This window comes from Grampus griseus (genome assembly GCF_964374135.1).
Source record: "Grampus griseus genome assembly, chromosome: 9".
Classification (NCBI taxonomy): Eukaryota; Metazoa; Chordata; class Mammalia; order Artiodactyla; family Delphinidae; genus Grampus; species Grampus griseus.
In genome coordinates this window covers 45,534,373-45,548,043 of record NC_139003.1, presented here as the reverse complement: position 1 = coordinate 45,548,043, position 13,671 = coordinate 45,534,373, and the positions used below count along the sequence as shown (strand labels likewise).

Genomic DNA, 13,671 nt, shown 5'->3' with positions numbered 1-13,671 from the left:
ATCTAAGGGCTAGGCCAGTGACAGGAAATAGATCCTGTCATGTTGAGATATTTGAGAAATGAATGAATTGTTTTCAGAGGTTATTATGCTATGTATTGGGTTATACTGCTGATTAGATAATATCCCTTTATCTCACTGTAACTTTGAAAAAGTCTTTCTTGATGATGTTTACTTATTTTGACTGAGGTTTATCTGAATGATTCTGTGGGTGGTTGTTTCATCTTGCACTGGAAATCAGCATATAGAGGATCTCGGACACCAATAGGGAACTGATAGCTGTTTTAAGTCGATGATGGCTTGTCCTCAAGATCATTTCCCGAAATACGAAGGCAGTTCTATAGTTTTGTATTCCTTGACTACTTCATACAAAACAGTCAATGTTGTTCAGTTTGAACCTAATAAGGGAGCAATTGGCAAGGCATATAAGAAGGACGCAAAGCTGGTGATGGAGTACCTTGCCGTTTGTGATGAGTGTTACATTACAGAAATGGAGAAACTACTGAATGAAAAAGGGTAAGGTTTAAGATGCGTACTTTTGGGCTTCCCTGGTGGCGCAGTGGTTGAGAGTCCGCCAGCCGATGCAGGAGACACGGGTTCGTGCCCCGGTCTGGGAAGATCCCACATGCTGCGGAGCGGCTGGGCCCATGAGCCATGGCCGCTGAGCCTGCGCATCCGGAGCCTGTGCTCCACAACGGGAGAGGCCACAATAGGGAGAGGCCCGCATACAGCAAAAAAAAAAAAGATGCGTACTTTTACATGGGCTCCAGTCAGCTATGTCTTCTCTGCCAGATTTTGAAAGTTAGGGTGAGATGAGTTTCTTTAGAAATGTTTTGCAGGTAAGTACTATCTCTTGGCTACATTTAAAGGACTGTGTTTGTCTAGATTTTGGCATTATGGCCTGGAAATAGACTTGATATGGACTATAAAGATTTTTTTTTTTCCCCAATAACTTTCTTAGAGGAGGAGACTTATCCAAGATAATTAGAAACTACATCTATCTCTTAAGTCAGTGCTCTTTTTTTGAACTTTGGAGTCGTCTGTGTAAGTGTTGTAAGTATAAATGTAAAAATGATAGAGAAGAATCTTTAAAGGAATTCAACAAAATCCATCACTAAACAATGTAAAATTTACTGTGTCTGGCAAACAATAAAAAATTTCTAGACATATGAGAAAGCATGAAAATATGACTCATAAAGAGGAGAAAAATCAGTCAAAAGAAACACCCAGAAATGACAAACGTGATGAAAGTAATACAGAAGGATGTTAAAACAGTTATTATAGGGGCTTCCCTGGTGGCACAGTTGTTGAGAATCCGCCTGCCAGTGCAGGGGAGACGGGTTCGACCCCTGGTCCGGGAAGATCCCACATGCCGCGGAGCAAGTAAGCCTGTGAGCCACAACTATTGAGCCCTCGTGCCACAAATACTAAAGCCTGTGCGCCTAGAACCTGTGCTCCACAACAAGAGAAGCCACTACAATGAGAAGAACGCGCACCACAGTGAAGAGTAGCCCCCGCTCGCCGCAACTAGAGAAAGCCAACCCATAGCAACGAAGACCCAACACAGCCAAAAATAGATAAATTTTAAAAAAACAACAGTTACTATAAATATGCTTCCTGTGCTCAAGGACGTTAAGAGAAAACATGAACATATGAGGAGAGAAATGGGAATGTATATGTAAAAAAGAACCAAATAGAACATCTAGAGGCAGTATCTCAAATGAAATTGTGTGTACCTACCCACAATACAATAGAATGAAATCTTTTTAAGTGCTTACAGACAAAAGCCGTATACCCAGCAAAAATATCTTTCAAAAATGAAGAGAAAATATTTTCAGACAAAAACTCAAGAGGATACATTGCCAGCCAGACCTACACTGCAAGAAATGTTAAAGAAAGTCCTTCAGGCAGAAGTGTGGAAATTTAGAGCTACCCGAAGAAATTAAGAGCTCTAGAAATGATAAATATGTGGGTGAATATGAGTAACGCTTTCTTTCATTTCTTTAAAATGACATCTCTGAATTTCTTTAAAAGATAATGGGTTGTTTAAAGCAAAAACAATAACAATGTATTGTGAAATTTATAATGTGTAGAAGTAAAATGTATGACATCAGTAGCCCAAAGGATGGGAGTGAAGACTTGGGAATACGTAAGAATATGTATACTGTTTTGAGGTGTGTACATTACGTGTGGAGGTACACCATGGTAAGTTTAGAAAAGGACATACCGTAAACTCCAGAGCAATTGCCTGGATAAAACACACAGAAACCAAAGGGATATAACTAATAACCCAATGAGAGGGCTAAAATAGAATAATAAAAAATGCTCCAGAAAAAGACAGGAGAAGAGGAAAAATGAACCACGAACAGATGAGACCAAAAGAAAATAACTTAGGAAATGGTAGATTTCAACTCAATAATATTGATAGTTATATTAAATATAATGATGTAAACACTCAAATTAATAGCTTTTAACTGTCAAACTGGTTAAAAGATTCGAGACCCAGTTAAATGCTGTTTCCAGGAAACTGACTGTAACTCTCATACACGGGCATACCTCGGACATATTGTGGGTTCGGTTCCAGACCGCTGCAATAAAGTGAATGTTGCAATAAAGTGAGTCACACAAAATTTTTTTGGTTTCCCAGTGCATGTAAAATTTATGTTTACACTGTAACCTACTCTATCAAGTGTGCAATAACCGTTATATTTTTAAAATAGGGGGCTTCCCTGTTGGCGCAGTGGTTGAGAGTCCGCCTGCCGATGCAGGGGACACGGGTTTGTGCCCCGGTCTGGGAGGATCCCACATGCCGCGGAGCGGCTGGGCCCGTGAGCCATGGCCGCTGAGCCTGCGCGTCCAGAGCCTGTGCTCCGCAACGGGAGAGGCCACAACAGTGAGAGGCCCGCGTACAGGAAAAAAAAAAAAAATAGGGAATTCCCTGGTGGTCCCGTGATTAGGGCTCCATGCTTCCACTGCAGGGAGCATGGGCTTGACACCTGGTCAGGGAACTAAGATCCCACATGCCGTGCGGCGTGGCCAAAAGAATAAAAAATAAAAACCAATGTACGTACCTTAATTAAAAAATACTTCATTTCTGAAAAATGCTAACGACCATCTGAGCCTTCAGCAAGTTGAAATCTTTAGTGACGTCAAAGACCACTGATCATAGATCACCATAACAAATATAATAATGATGGAAAAGTTTGAAATTTTGTGAGAATTACCAAAATATGACTCAGAGACATGAAGTGAGCACATGCTGTTGGAGAAATAGCACTGAGAGATTTATCGATGCTGGGTGGCCATAAACCTTCAATTTGCAAAAAATGCGGTATCAGTGAAGCACAATAAAACAAGGTATGCCTGTACACAAATAGGCTTAAAAGGAAAAGAATTTTAAACTATTTCCCATACAAACATTAATCAAGAAGGTGGAGTGGCTTATTAACATCAGGCAAAGTAAACTTCACAGCAAGGAGAATTACCAGGTTGCATTTCATAATGGTAAAGGGATCAATTCATCAAGAAGGCACATCACCTCTAACCTTGTATGCCACTAAAAACAACCTCAAAATATATAAAGCAAACTTAACAGAACTGAAAGGAAAGTTAGACAAATCTACCATCACAGTTGGCGATTTCTACACCCCTGTCTCGGTGATCAGTAGAGCAAGTAGACAAAAAAGAATCAATAGGAATTTGAAGATATAAACACTGTTAATCAACTTACTCACCATTTATAGAATACCTGATAACCAAAGAGTATACATTTTAAGTACACTTGAAACATCTTTCATATTGTTTTTTGTACCACTATCTAGCTAATAATGACTTGCATTTTCAAAGCATTGTTCAAAAAAACGGAGTATGAGAGTCTGCATATGGCCTGCAAACCCTATTTCATACACAGAAATTTTGCCAAACCCCTTTTACACAAAGGATTATACACCAAATTCTAGGAAAGACAAATCTAGTTTATAGCGATAGAAACAGTGAAGGGGATTGAAGGAGAAGGGACTTAGGGGAACATTTGGGGCGATGGTGGTTGCGTGTGTATGGGTATTTGTCAAAAGAACTATCATAAGATGAACTCTTGTAAGTTGAAGATAAAATTTACAAGAAATTTTAAAACATTTCTGGTCTCCCAGAATTAATGTCTGTTTATGCTAAAATAACATCAAATGCCAATAAAGTAAACATAGGTTACTAGCAGATATCATTATCTGCAAACAAGACAGGTTTTAAAAAATTATTCTCAAATAATGGCTATCTCCTTGCTAATTTCAGCTTTTTCATAATTGTTACCTACTCTACACTTAGATTGTGCTCACAGAGACAATATATATGATACTGTTTATATGGAGTCTTTAATGCATGTGTGCACAGACTTCAGACAGAATAGTAAAAGTGGAGGCAATCAATGAAAACCATTCATATGATGCATGAGATTATCACTGCAAGAAACTAGCAAAACGCAGTGTACCATGTATCAGCCATACAGCTTCAAGGACAACCACATGAGGGCACTCTTTTCCCTGCCCTGAGCTGCTTGTGAGATGAGACACATCCAAATTGATCTTCATAATGTGAGGAAATACTTCATAAGCTGAAATACAGGTATTACACGAAGTGCTTTATAAAGGTGAATTTTTTTAAAAAAAAATTTTTTTATTTATTTATTTGTGGTTGCGTTGGGTCTTCATTGCTGTGTGTGGGCTTTCTCTAGTTGTGGCGCGCGGGCTTCTTATTGCAGTGGCTTCTTTTGTTGCAGTGCACGGGCTTTAGGCGCGCGGCCTTCAGTAGTTGCAGCACGTGGGCTCAGTAGTTGTGGCTCACGGGCTCTAGAGCACAGGCTCAGTAGTTGTGGCGCACGGACTTAGTTGCTCCACGGCATGTGGGATCTTCCCGGACCAGGGCTTGAACCCGTGTCCCCTGCATTGGCAGGCAGATTCTTAACCACTGCACCACCAGGCAAGTCCCAAGGTGAATTCTTATAACCTGAAATGGAATGGGCGTATCTCAGGATGTGAACATATGGCATGCAGGCAGTAATTTTTGTGGGGATAGTATTTTATATTGACATGTCAAGCAGAATCATTAAACTTCTTTTAAGCTGATCTTCATCAATGTAAGTGTCAAAGTTTATTTTGGAAATAGTGTGGGAGTTTTAAAATTTCTTTCTGTAAGATGACAAGTTGGTCATTTTTACATTTGTTGGGACAGTAGTGAGAACAGTGGTCTTTTTGCCAGCAGGCCTGTTTTTGACAAATTTATTGTAATTATTCTAAAACTGAATTTTAAAAAATTTTTCTTTGGTTTTACCTTGATCTCAAAACCAAAAGAATTGGTCATAAGTCACTTGTGGAATTTTATAACACTAACCACATTTTTGGGTGCCTCCCCAAATACTGTTTGGTGCCGTTGTTAGAATAATTAATTTGGTATTCCTTATGAACTAATTTAAATTTGACTTCAGCTATTATATCTGGATTGTTGACCAAGTTGTATTACACTTAAAATGAAAAACAGTTTAGCAGTCTGTATAACTTCTTTAAACTAAGGCATAGGATATGTGTTTTCACCAATATGTAATGTGCCTTGTTTCTTTGCAGGGAATTTACTATTGAAACTGAAGGGAAAACATTTCAGTTGACAAAAGACATGGTCATTGTGAAGAGGTTCCAGAAAACACTACATGGTAAATTTGTAAAAATAATTAAGGAACAAACAAACAAAAATCATTACTCCTTAAAGGCATTTTGTTTTTTTGTTTTTTTAAGTTTCATAGCATAACCATTTTATGGAAAATTTGAAGAAGAAAAATCCTTAATGCTATAACCCTAAATTTGATGAATATGTTCAAGGTATTATCTCAGGTTTTTTTTTTTAAAAAACATAATTGTACTCATACTGAAGAATAATTTATAATGCCACCTTTATGTTTCCTGTGTGACCTGAGGTACATATGAAGAATATCTCTTTGATTAAAAACATCTTTTTTTTTCTTTTCTCACTTTAAGGAAAAGTCCTTTTGTTTCTTAAGCAAAAGAGAGAACTCATCCCTTCTGTCTATTTTAGCAAATTAACTTGTTAAAAGTAGTTTAGATTAGTGATCTTTCATGCTTTTTTAAAAGCCAAGGAGATGATTATTTTTGGTAGAACAAATTCCGTGAATTGGGAAATGACTATTTTGGAGAATATACGAAGGATGCTTGTGGTTAACTGGCTGAATTGAAGCTTCTGGAAACTAAGAGTAGTGGGTATTTGAGATGCTACTGCCCATGGAGCAAGCAGGCCTCCTTTTCCATTTGTGTTTGGCCTGCATCGTTGTCACCAGGCTGCAATGAGCTGTAAAAGGAGTCTGAAAAGTGATAGGAGGAAGCAGGGGATCCTTCTTCTTGCTCTGGGGCTTTTTAGCCACTATCCTGGCAGCTGGCTCAGAGCTGTACTTCACCATTGCTTGGATGCCAGGAAACGATGGGCGGGAAATGCCTTGATCATATTTCTGAAATGTTATTCTCATGTGTAAGTTTTTGGTTCCAATTATCTCATTTCTCTTGAAACATAAATTCTCCAAGGTTAGGGTCAGTTACCTTAGACCTGGATAGTGCTTAGCCATGCTTCCTTTCTGAATAATAAGTAACAATGAAGACAGTTCCTGTGTATACCGCAGGCATAGCCTCACCCGTGGGAAGAGCCGTGGCGCCCCACGTAAATGTATTGGATTGAGTGCTGGTCCCTGAGCCAACTCTTCTCTGAGGGGCTCCTGACCCCAGAACCTTGGAAATACGATGGCAGTAACTTGGCTCTCTTAAGGAGTTCTCATCCAGATAGCAAGATAAAGAGTAAAACACAAATCAATGACACTTGTTGTACGTAGGAGTTGTTTTTGTTAATTTTGCCAGCTGTGGTGGTAGATTTTTTAATTCTAACGAAGTCTTACAGATGCTCTAGAGTTTTAATGCTTTCTGCATAGCCGAGGCAGATGATAGAGTGTGGTAGCTGTTGTTCATAGCTTACCAACTGGGGAAGGAATACCCTGGTATCTTGTTTCATTTTTATGCTGTATAAACAAAATTAAATTTGGTAAAAAAATTTTCACTCCAGTTTTCTCTTTAAAGGCACTGTGTTTTCTACCAGGAAATAGTTTTTAGGATTGTTCTGATTTCTTTGTCCTGATGTACAAGGTCGATCACCATCTATCTAGAATAGAAATATTTTTAGGGCCAGTAAGAATTGTTTAGAGAGGACCTGAAATGCATTATGTGAGGTTTGAGAGAGTGTTATTGAATTTCTCTCTCTCTTGCAGTGGAAGAAGTTGTTCCGAGTGTAATTGAACCCTCATTTGGCCTGGGTAGGATCATGTATACAGTATTTGAACATACATTCCAAATACGCGAGGGAGATGAACAGAGAACGGTGAGTTGTCACGTACAGTGTACTGTTTGTTCTCTTACAGTGTCAGAGAACAACATTTACTGAGTGATGTTAAGACAACTCTGAAACAATCAGTTGTTATTTACTGTAATGTTAACACCTTTGCTTAACTGTTTACGAAGCAAAGCACTTTTTTATCTCATTTGAGCTTGGATGTGTAGGTTATTCTAGATGCCATTGTTTTAGTTGCATTTGAGTTCTGAGACAGAACATACTACTTTGGGAGAACTGTATTGCATCAATGGAAGGAATGGTACTTTCTGGATATACTCGTGTTTTCAGAAAATTGGGAAGGAGGAGATAATTCATAGAATTTGATCAAACCAAAAAACTGTATTTATACATTGGTAAAGCATTGAAAGGAACCTTCTCAAATTGCATAAAATAGTCTGGGGTTTGTTGGGGGTAAAAGATGTAAATTCCTAGGTTCTATTCCAGAGATACTTATTCTCACTAGGTCTGAGACTCAGGGATCTGGTTTTTTGGTTCTTTTTTAAAATAAGAACCCCAGGTGATTCCAGTGTGGGAGATTTACAGATAATAAATTGGGCAGTAGCATGTGAGGTGTAGCCTTTCCTAACATTCAAGCCTAGCTAAGGATAAATGTTTTTAAGAAGTTTTCATCCACTCCCTCAAGTTTTCTTTTGGCTCGGGTGCTTTTGAATCACTGCCGCGTGCCTACCACGTATCTCTTCATTCTGGCTAATTTCACCTCTCTCACCTCGCCTCTGCCTGTGGAAATTATACTCCTTTAATTTATAGCTTCAGGTTTCCAGGAAAGGCACTCAGAAGAAGAATGCTAGGGAGGAGAGGTTGTATAGGTCAAATTAACTGAAAGAAGCATTGTTACCTGCATGACCAGCTAAAGCTGAGTGTGTACGCAATGTTGGACATGAGCTCTGTAGTTCTTTCTAGGGTGTTTCATCTTGAAAACGGACTGATGAGTTCTTGGCACCAGTATTTTTAAAAGTCTGACGTACCATGGGTAATGTGTAGCTAATAAAGCTACTCTTTTAGTCTCTGCCGTTACGTTATATCTTCATTTCCTGACATTTAAGGAGCAGCTTTTCATTCATTAACAGATAGTAAGCACCTGAGCTGGACACAGACATGCAAACATAAGGCATGGTTCTTCCTGAGGAATGATGTCATACTTAAAGGAATGTGCTCTTTTTAGAAGTCAAGTTTGCTTCAAGCTTTTCCTGCTATTTTTCTAATGAAAAGTTTTTGTAAAAATCTTTTAGCTGTTCCTTTGAATCTAATGATATTGATATGACTAGAGTTTTAATAAAAATTTCATAAAGGCTAGGCAAGAATAAATTAGTTATAGTGTTTTATGAATTGCATAGAGATTCTCATCATGGAGAGAAATTTGATTAGGCTGTGAGAAGCCAAATATGTTTCTAAATTGTTAGCACATAGTCCCTCGATCCATCTTCCTGTAAATTTGGTATAAAAGCATTGCTAGTGAGATAAAAAAAATTAATTTTCTATAAAGGCAGGTCCCCACTTCTCTCTCACGTTAAATGAAATTATCACAAGATGGAGGAGAGGAGTGGAATTCTGAGTGTTCCATGATTCAGGTACTATGTTGGTAGAGTCTAGGGTTTACTTACAGTGGAATATTCACCATTGCTTGGCATTTAAGATTAATCAGGCTTTGCGGGGGCTAAACTGGACCCTGTGTCATTCATTATTTTAATGGGACCTATTCATTCTGAGTCTCATATTCTTGCCTTCAAGTGAACCTTTTTTACAGATATTATTTAAGAACTATCTTCAGCTCTCATTTCCACCCCCAAATGGTAGACTAGTTTGCCTTCAACAGAGTATCTTTGTTTTATTTCTGAATAAATCTGAAACCTGTTTCAGGAGCAGTTTAGGGGGGCTGTACTTTTCTATGGGTATACAGAGCATCTTTCTTGTTTGTTTTCTACTATTTCTCTGGGACACACATTTGTGAGCTAATTAAGCTTTTCTGTTTTACTTAGTCACTAAGGCTCAGAGAGCCTTCACCTATGCTGAATCTCTTAAAGGACAGAATGGAATTTTGTCTTTTGACACTACTTCTCTGATGATTTGGGAGGAGGTTCTTTAGGGATCTCCACGGAAAGAAGTAAGGCTTTTAAGTGGTACCAAATAATTACCATCTTAGATCGTAGCTTTCAGAATGCCTTTACATCATTTAACTTTCTTACAACAGACCTGCCAAGTAAGCAGAGCAGATGGTAGAGATCTACTTTTTAGATGGAGAAACTAAGCTCCAGAGAGGGAGAGTTCACCGAGTTGGTCCAAATTCAGAACTGAGAACGAGATCTTTCTGATTCTAGTTCTGGATATCCTGCTCTCTCTGTTTTGTCACACTGCTTTTTCATATCATGTTTTCTAGTATTTTAACAGTGAAGATTGGACATTAATGTTTAGATCTTTATACACTAACGTATTTGGATTTCTTTCTTTCCAAACCATCTAGTTCTTCAGTTTCCCTGCTGTAGTAGCTCCATTCAAATGTTCCGTCCTTCCACTGAGCCAAAACCAGGAGTTCATGCCGTTTGTCAAGGAATTATGTAAGCAAATCCAGTTGGGTGATCTCCATGGGAATACTGTCAAGTAGACTGAATTTTAGGAAATGTTTCTCTTTGTTTTATATATATAAATTTATTTATTTATTTATTTATGGCTGTGTTGCGTCTTCATTGCTGCGCGGGCTTTCTCTAGTTGTGGCGAGCGGGGGCTACTCTTCATTGTGGTGCGTGGGCTTCTCACTGCGGTGGCTTCTCTTGTTGTGGAGCACGGGCTCTAGGCACACGGGCTCAGTAGTTGTGGCTCACGGGCTGTAGAGCACAGGCTCAGTAGTTATGGCACACGGGCTTAGTTGCTCTGCGGCATGTGGGATCTTCCTGGACTGGGGCTCGAACCCGTGTCCCCTGCATTGGCAGGCGGATTCTGAACCACTGTGCCACCAGGGAAGCCCCAGAAATGTCTCTTTTCTTCAATAAAAATACATATTGAATGAAGACTAAATCTAAGGGATTTTAGCATCTGGTCTTATTTCTAAGAGAGAGAGTATGCTTGCTCCGGATGTTTTCTCCTGCATTTGAATGAGTCAGCGTAGGACCCAAGAGTCAGGTTTCAAACATCCTTGCTTCTCCTGTTGACCCTGCTGCTTGCTTCATCAGGGGAACCCTAGTGGAGGGTAACATCCCCAGTGGGTCTACAGCCACTGGACCCACAGCACTGAAAGGGATCCTAGTGGCCACCTGGTGTGGCCCACATATTTCAGAGTTGGGAAACAGGAAGCGTTCACTGAGCTGCTCAGGGTCATGCAAGCCTCCTGGCCTTGGCTCCTAGTCTGATGCTCGTTCCCCTGCAGCTGAATGAGATGTAGGTATGAGTGAGGGGTTGGGCGCCAGCAAGGGATGATACTTTTGGAATTTTTCTTTCTCTTGCAACTGCAACTTACTGCTCTTTGGTGTAAGTCCCTTTTATAAGCGTCCTGAGCTTGTACGACATTGAGATGACATTGGGACTTTCTCATTTTTAAATTTTTAATTTACTTAATTTATTTTGGATAGCGGAAGCCTTGACCCGGCACGGCATCTCTCACAAAGTAGACGATTCCTCGGGGTCCATCGGAAGACGCTACGCCAGGACTGATGAGATCGGCGTGGCTTTCGGCATCACCATTGACTTTGATACAGTGAACAAGGCCCCTCACACGGCAACCCTGCGGGACCGAGACTCCATGCGGCAGATAAGAGCAGAGGTGGCTGCCTTCTCTTTGGCATTTTTAATCTTAGAAATGTGTACTGGTTCCTTCTGATTTGAGATGGATTTTGTTGTGTTTATGCTCCCCTTTTTTTTCTTTTTAATTTTAATTATAAGTTACTATCAGAGCACAGATTCCAAACCTCCTTGGCTTAATTATGAAAATATTCATTAACACTTCTCTAATATATATATATATATATTTTTTTTTTTTTTTTTTTTTTGCGGTACGCGGGCCTCTCACTGTTGTGGCCTCTCCCGTTGCGGAGCACAGGCTCCAGACGCGCAGGCCCAGCGGCCATAGCTCACGGGCCCAGCCGCCCCGCAGCATGTGGGATCCCCCCGGACCGGGGCACAAACCCGCGTCCCCTGCATCGGCAGACGGACTCTCAACCACTGCGCCACCAGGGAAGCCCTCTCTAATATTTTATAGCCATTTAGATCACCCTGGGCTCATTCTCTCACAGTTCCCTTTTATAGTTATTTATTTGGACAAGGGAAATATGATCCCTGGTGGTTGTTGCCATAGCTTTATTGGTAGGCTTTCGGGGGCGTAGACAGTTTTATCTTTATATTTCTATATAAATGTACACATGAGTACGTATAAACTTTTTCAATTAATTCAAAACAGTGAATAATGTTTCAGTAATTTTACTTGATGGGAAGGGAACAGTGGAGATGGGAAAAGTACAGGAGGGAAAGGAAAGAGTGGCCACTTTAATTGACAGCCGCCTGACTATCTTGAGCAGGTTTTTATTTAGAGTGCCTATCGTGTGCTCTGCTTGTTACAGAGAGTAATAGGGAAAACATAAGTGAAAGACTGCTTTTTTCCAAGGGAATTTTTAGTCTACTACAGAGGTCACAGATTTCTGGCTCATCTTTTTACAGAACCAGATCTGCCTACTCTGAACCGATGTTCCCGTCGGGCAGGGGTTCTCAAAGTGTGGTCCCTGGGCCAGCAGCACCTGCATCACCTGGGAACTTGTTAGGAAAGAGAAGTCTCCACCCCAGACCTACTAAATCAGAAACTGGGTTGGGGGAGAGAGAGAGAGGTCGGGCAGAACTGGTTTAACAAGCCCTCTGGGTGATTCTGATGGTTACTCAAGTCTGAGAACCCCTGCTGTGTGGCAGCCAATGTTCGGTTCTGGCTGAGGAACAGCTGGCCCCCTTCATGGGAGCTCTCCAGTTTCCCAGCTCCCTTCACTCATGTTACTTGATTGACCCCAGTTTTAAGAGTTAAATTTTACACACATGAAGTAACTTCAAGTGGCACAGAGATTTGGAATAATTAGGAAAGGCCGCGCGGGAGAATTGAGTTATCCAGGGAGCAGGCAGCCGTTCTGGGCGGGAAGAAGAGCCTGAACCCAGGCCTGGGAAGGAGGTAAAGAGGCTTCAGTGGGAGTCACAAGAAACATGGTATGGGGACCAGTTTGTAGAGGGATCCTGTCATTGTGTAGACACTGCCTTGGCTCTCTATATAGTTTCCTGAGTTCAGGGTGAATCCTCTTTTGGACAATCTAATGGAGGTGGTTGATTCTGGGACTTCTCTTTCCTTTTACCCCAGGTCTCTGAACTGCCCAGCGTAGTTCGCGATCTGGCCAATGGCAGCATCACGTGGGCTGATGTGGAGGCCAGATATCCTCTCTTTGAAGGTCAAGAAACTGGGAAAAAAGAGACAATCGAAGAATGAGGACAGTTTTGGCAACTTTTGACCATTTGCGCTAATAAAAGAATAACTCTCATCATGTCCACTTTACAAAAAAAAAAACAGCATTGCATCTCCTCCCGGGGACTGCATTTTATCCTCAGTGGCTGCCTGATCTTACTCCCACAATTAAAGCTGAAGGAATTCTGAACAAACCTGTAATCCGCTTGCTCATCTTTCCGCGTTCTCAGCAAAGCTATTTCTCCTACCTTTGGGTAGACACTCACGGCTTAATGTTAAACACAGTTAATACATTTTAAAGTTAACTTTATTCAGAGAGCCGTAAAGTTCACCTGTTTGAAGCTTACAATCTGATGGCGTTTAGTGTATTTACAGAGCTGTGTAACTGCCTTCCAATTTTAGAACATCTCCGTCGCTCCAAAAGGAGCTCTCATGCGCCTCCCAGCCCCAGCTGCAAGCAGCCACTCATCTGTCTGTGGACTTGCCTTTTCTATCCTTTCTCTTTCTCCGAGAAGGTGGTGATGCACTGTGCCAAAGAGGCAGCAGTCTCTGAGTAGGTGGGCGGCTTCTGGGAGGAGCTGAGGTGCGGAGGAGGCTTGCTGGGGTGGGGTCAGGGCTGCTGACCCCATTCTCCTGCTGACAGAGTCTCCGGGAGGGGGTGCCTTGACAGAAAGCCTCTATTTGAATTTTAAGACGTGCTTGTACTTAGCTTCCCAGGTAGCCCTGGAAATCACTAGTATTTTTTGGCTCAGCTTTTGAGGGACTTTACTTCTATGATGTTTTTGTACAGGACACTCAGAACA

At 40.8% G+C, this 13,671-nt stretch overlaps 1 protein-coding gene across 1 annotated transcript in view; it reads left to right on the top strand.

Moving 5' to 3' along the window:
• Positions 1 to 13,062, top strand: part of GARS1 (glycyl-tRNA synthetase 1) — a 40,444-nt gene extending 27,382 nt beyond the window's left edge. Inside the window, exons 12-17 of the mRNA XM_082661994.1 lie at positions 369 to 513; positions 5,610 to 5,695; positions 7,307 to 7,416; positions 9,908 to 10,001; positions 11,010 to 11,200; positions 12,767 to 13,062. Coding sequence (XP_082518120.1) covers positions 369 to 513; positions 5,610 to 5,695; positions 7,307 to 7,416; positions 9,908 to 10,001; positions 11,010 to 11,200; positions 12,767 to 12,892 — 752 coding nt within the window. The 3' untranslated portion in view covers positions 12,893 to 13,062. The remainder of the gene's footprint in view (positions 1 to 368; positions 514 to 5,609; positions 5,696 to 7,306; positions 7,417 to 9,907; positions 10,002 to 11,009; positions 11,201 to 12,766) is intronic.
• Positions 13,063 to 13,671: the final 609 nt, after the last annotated feature.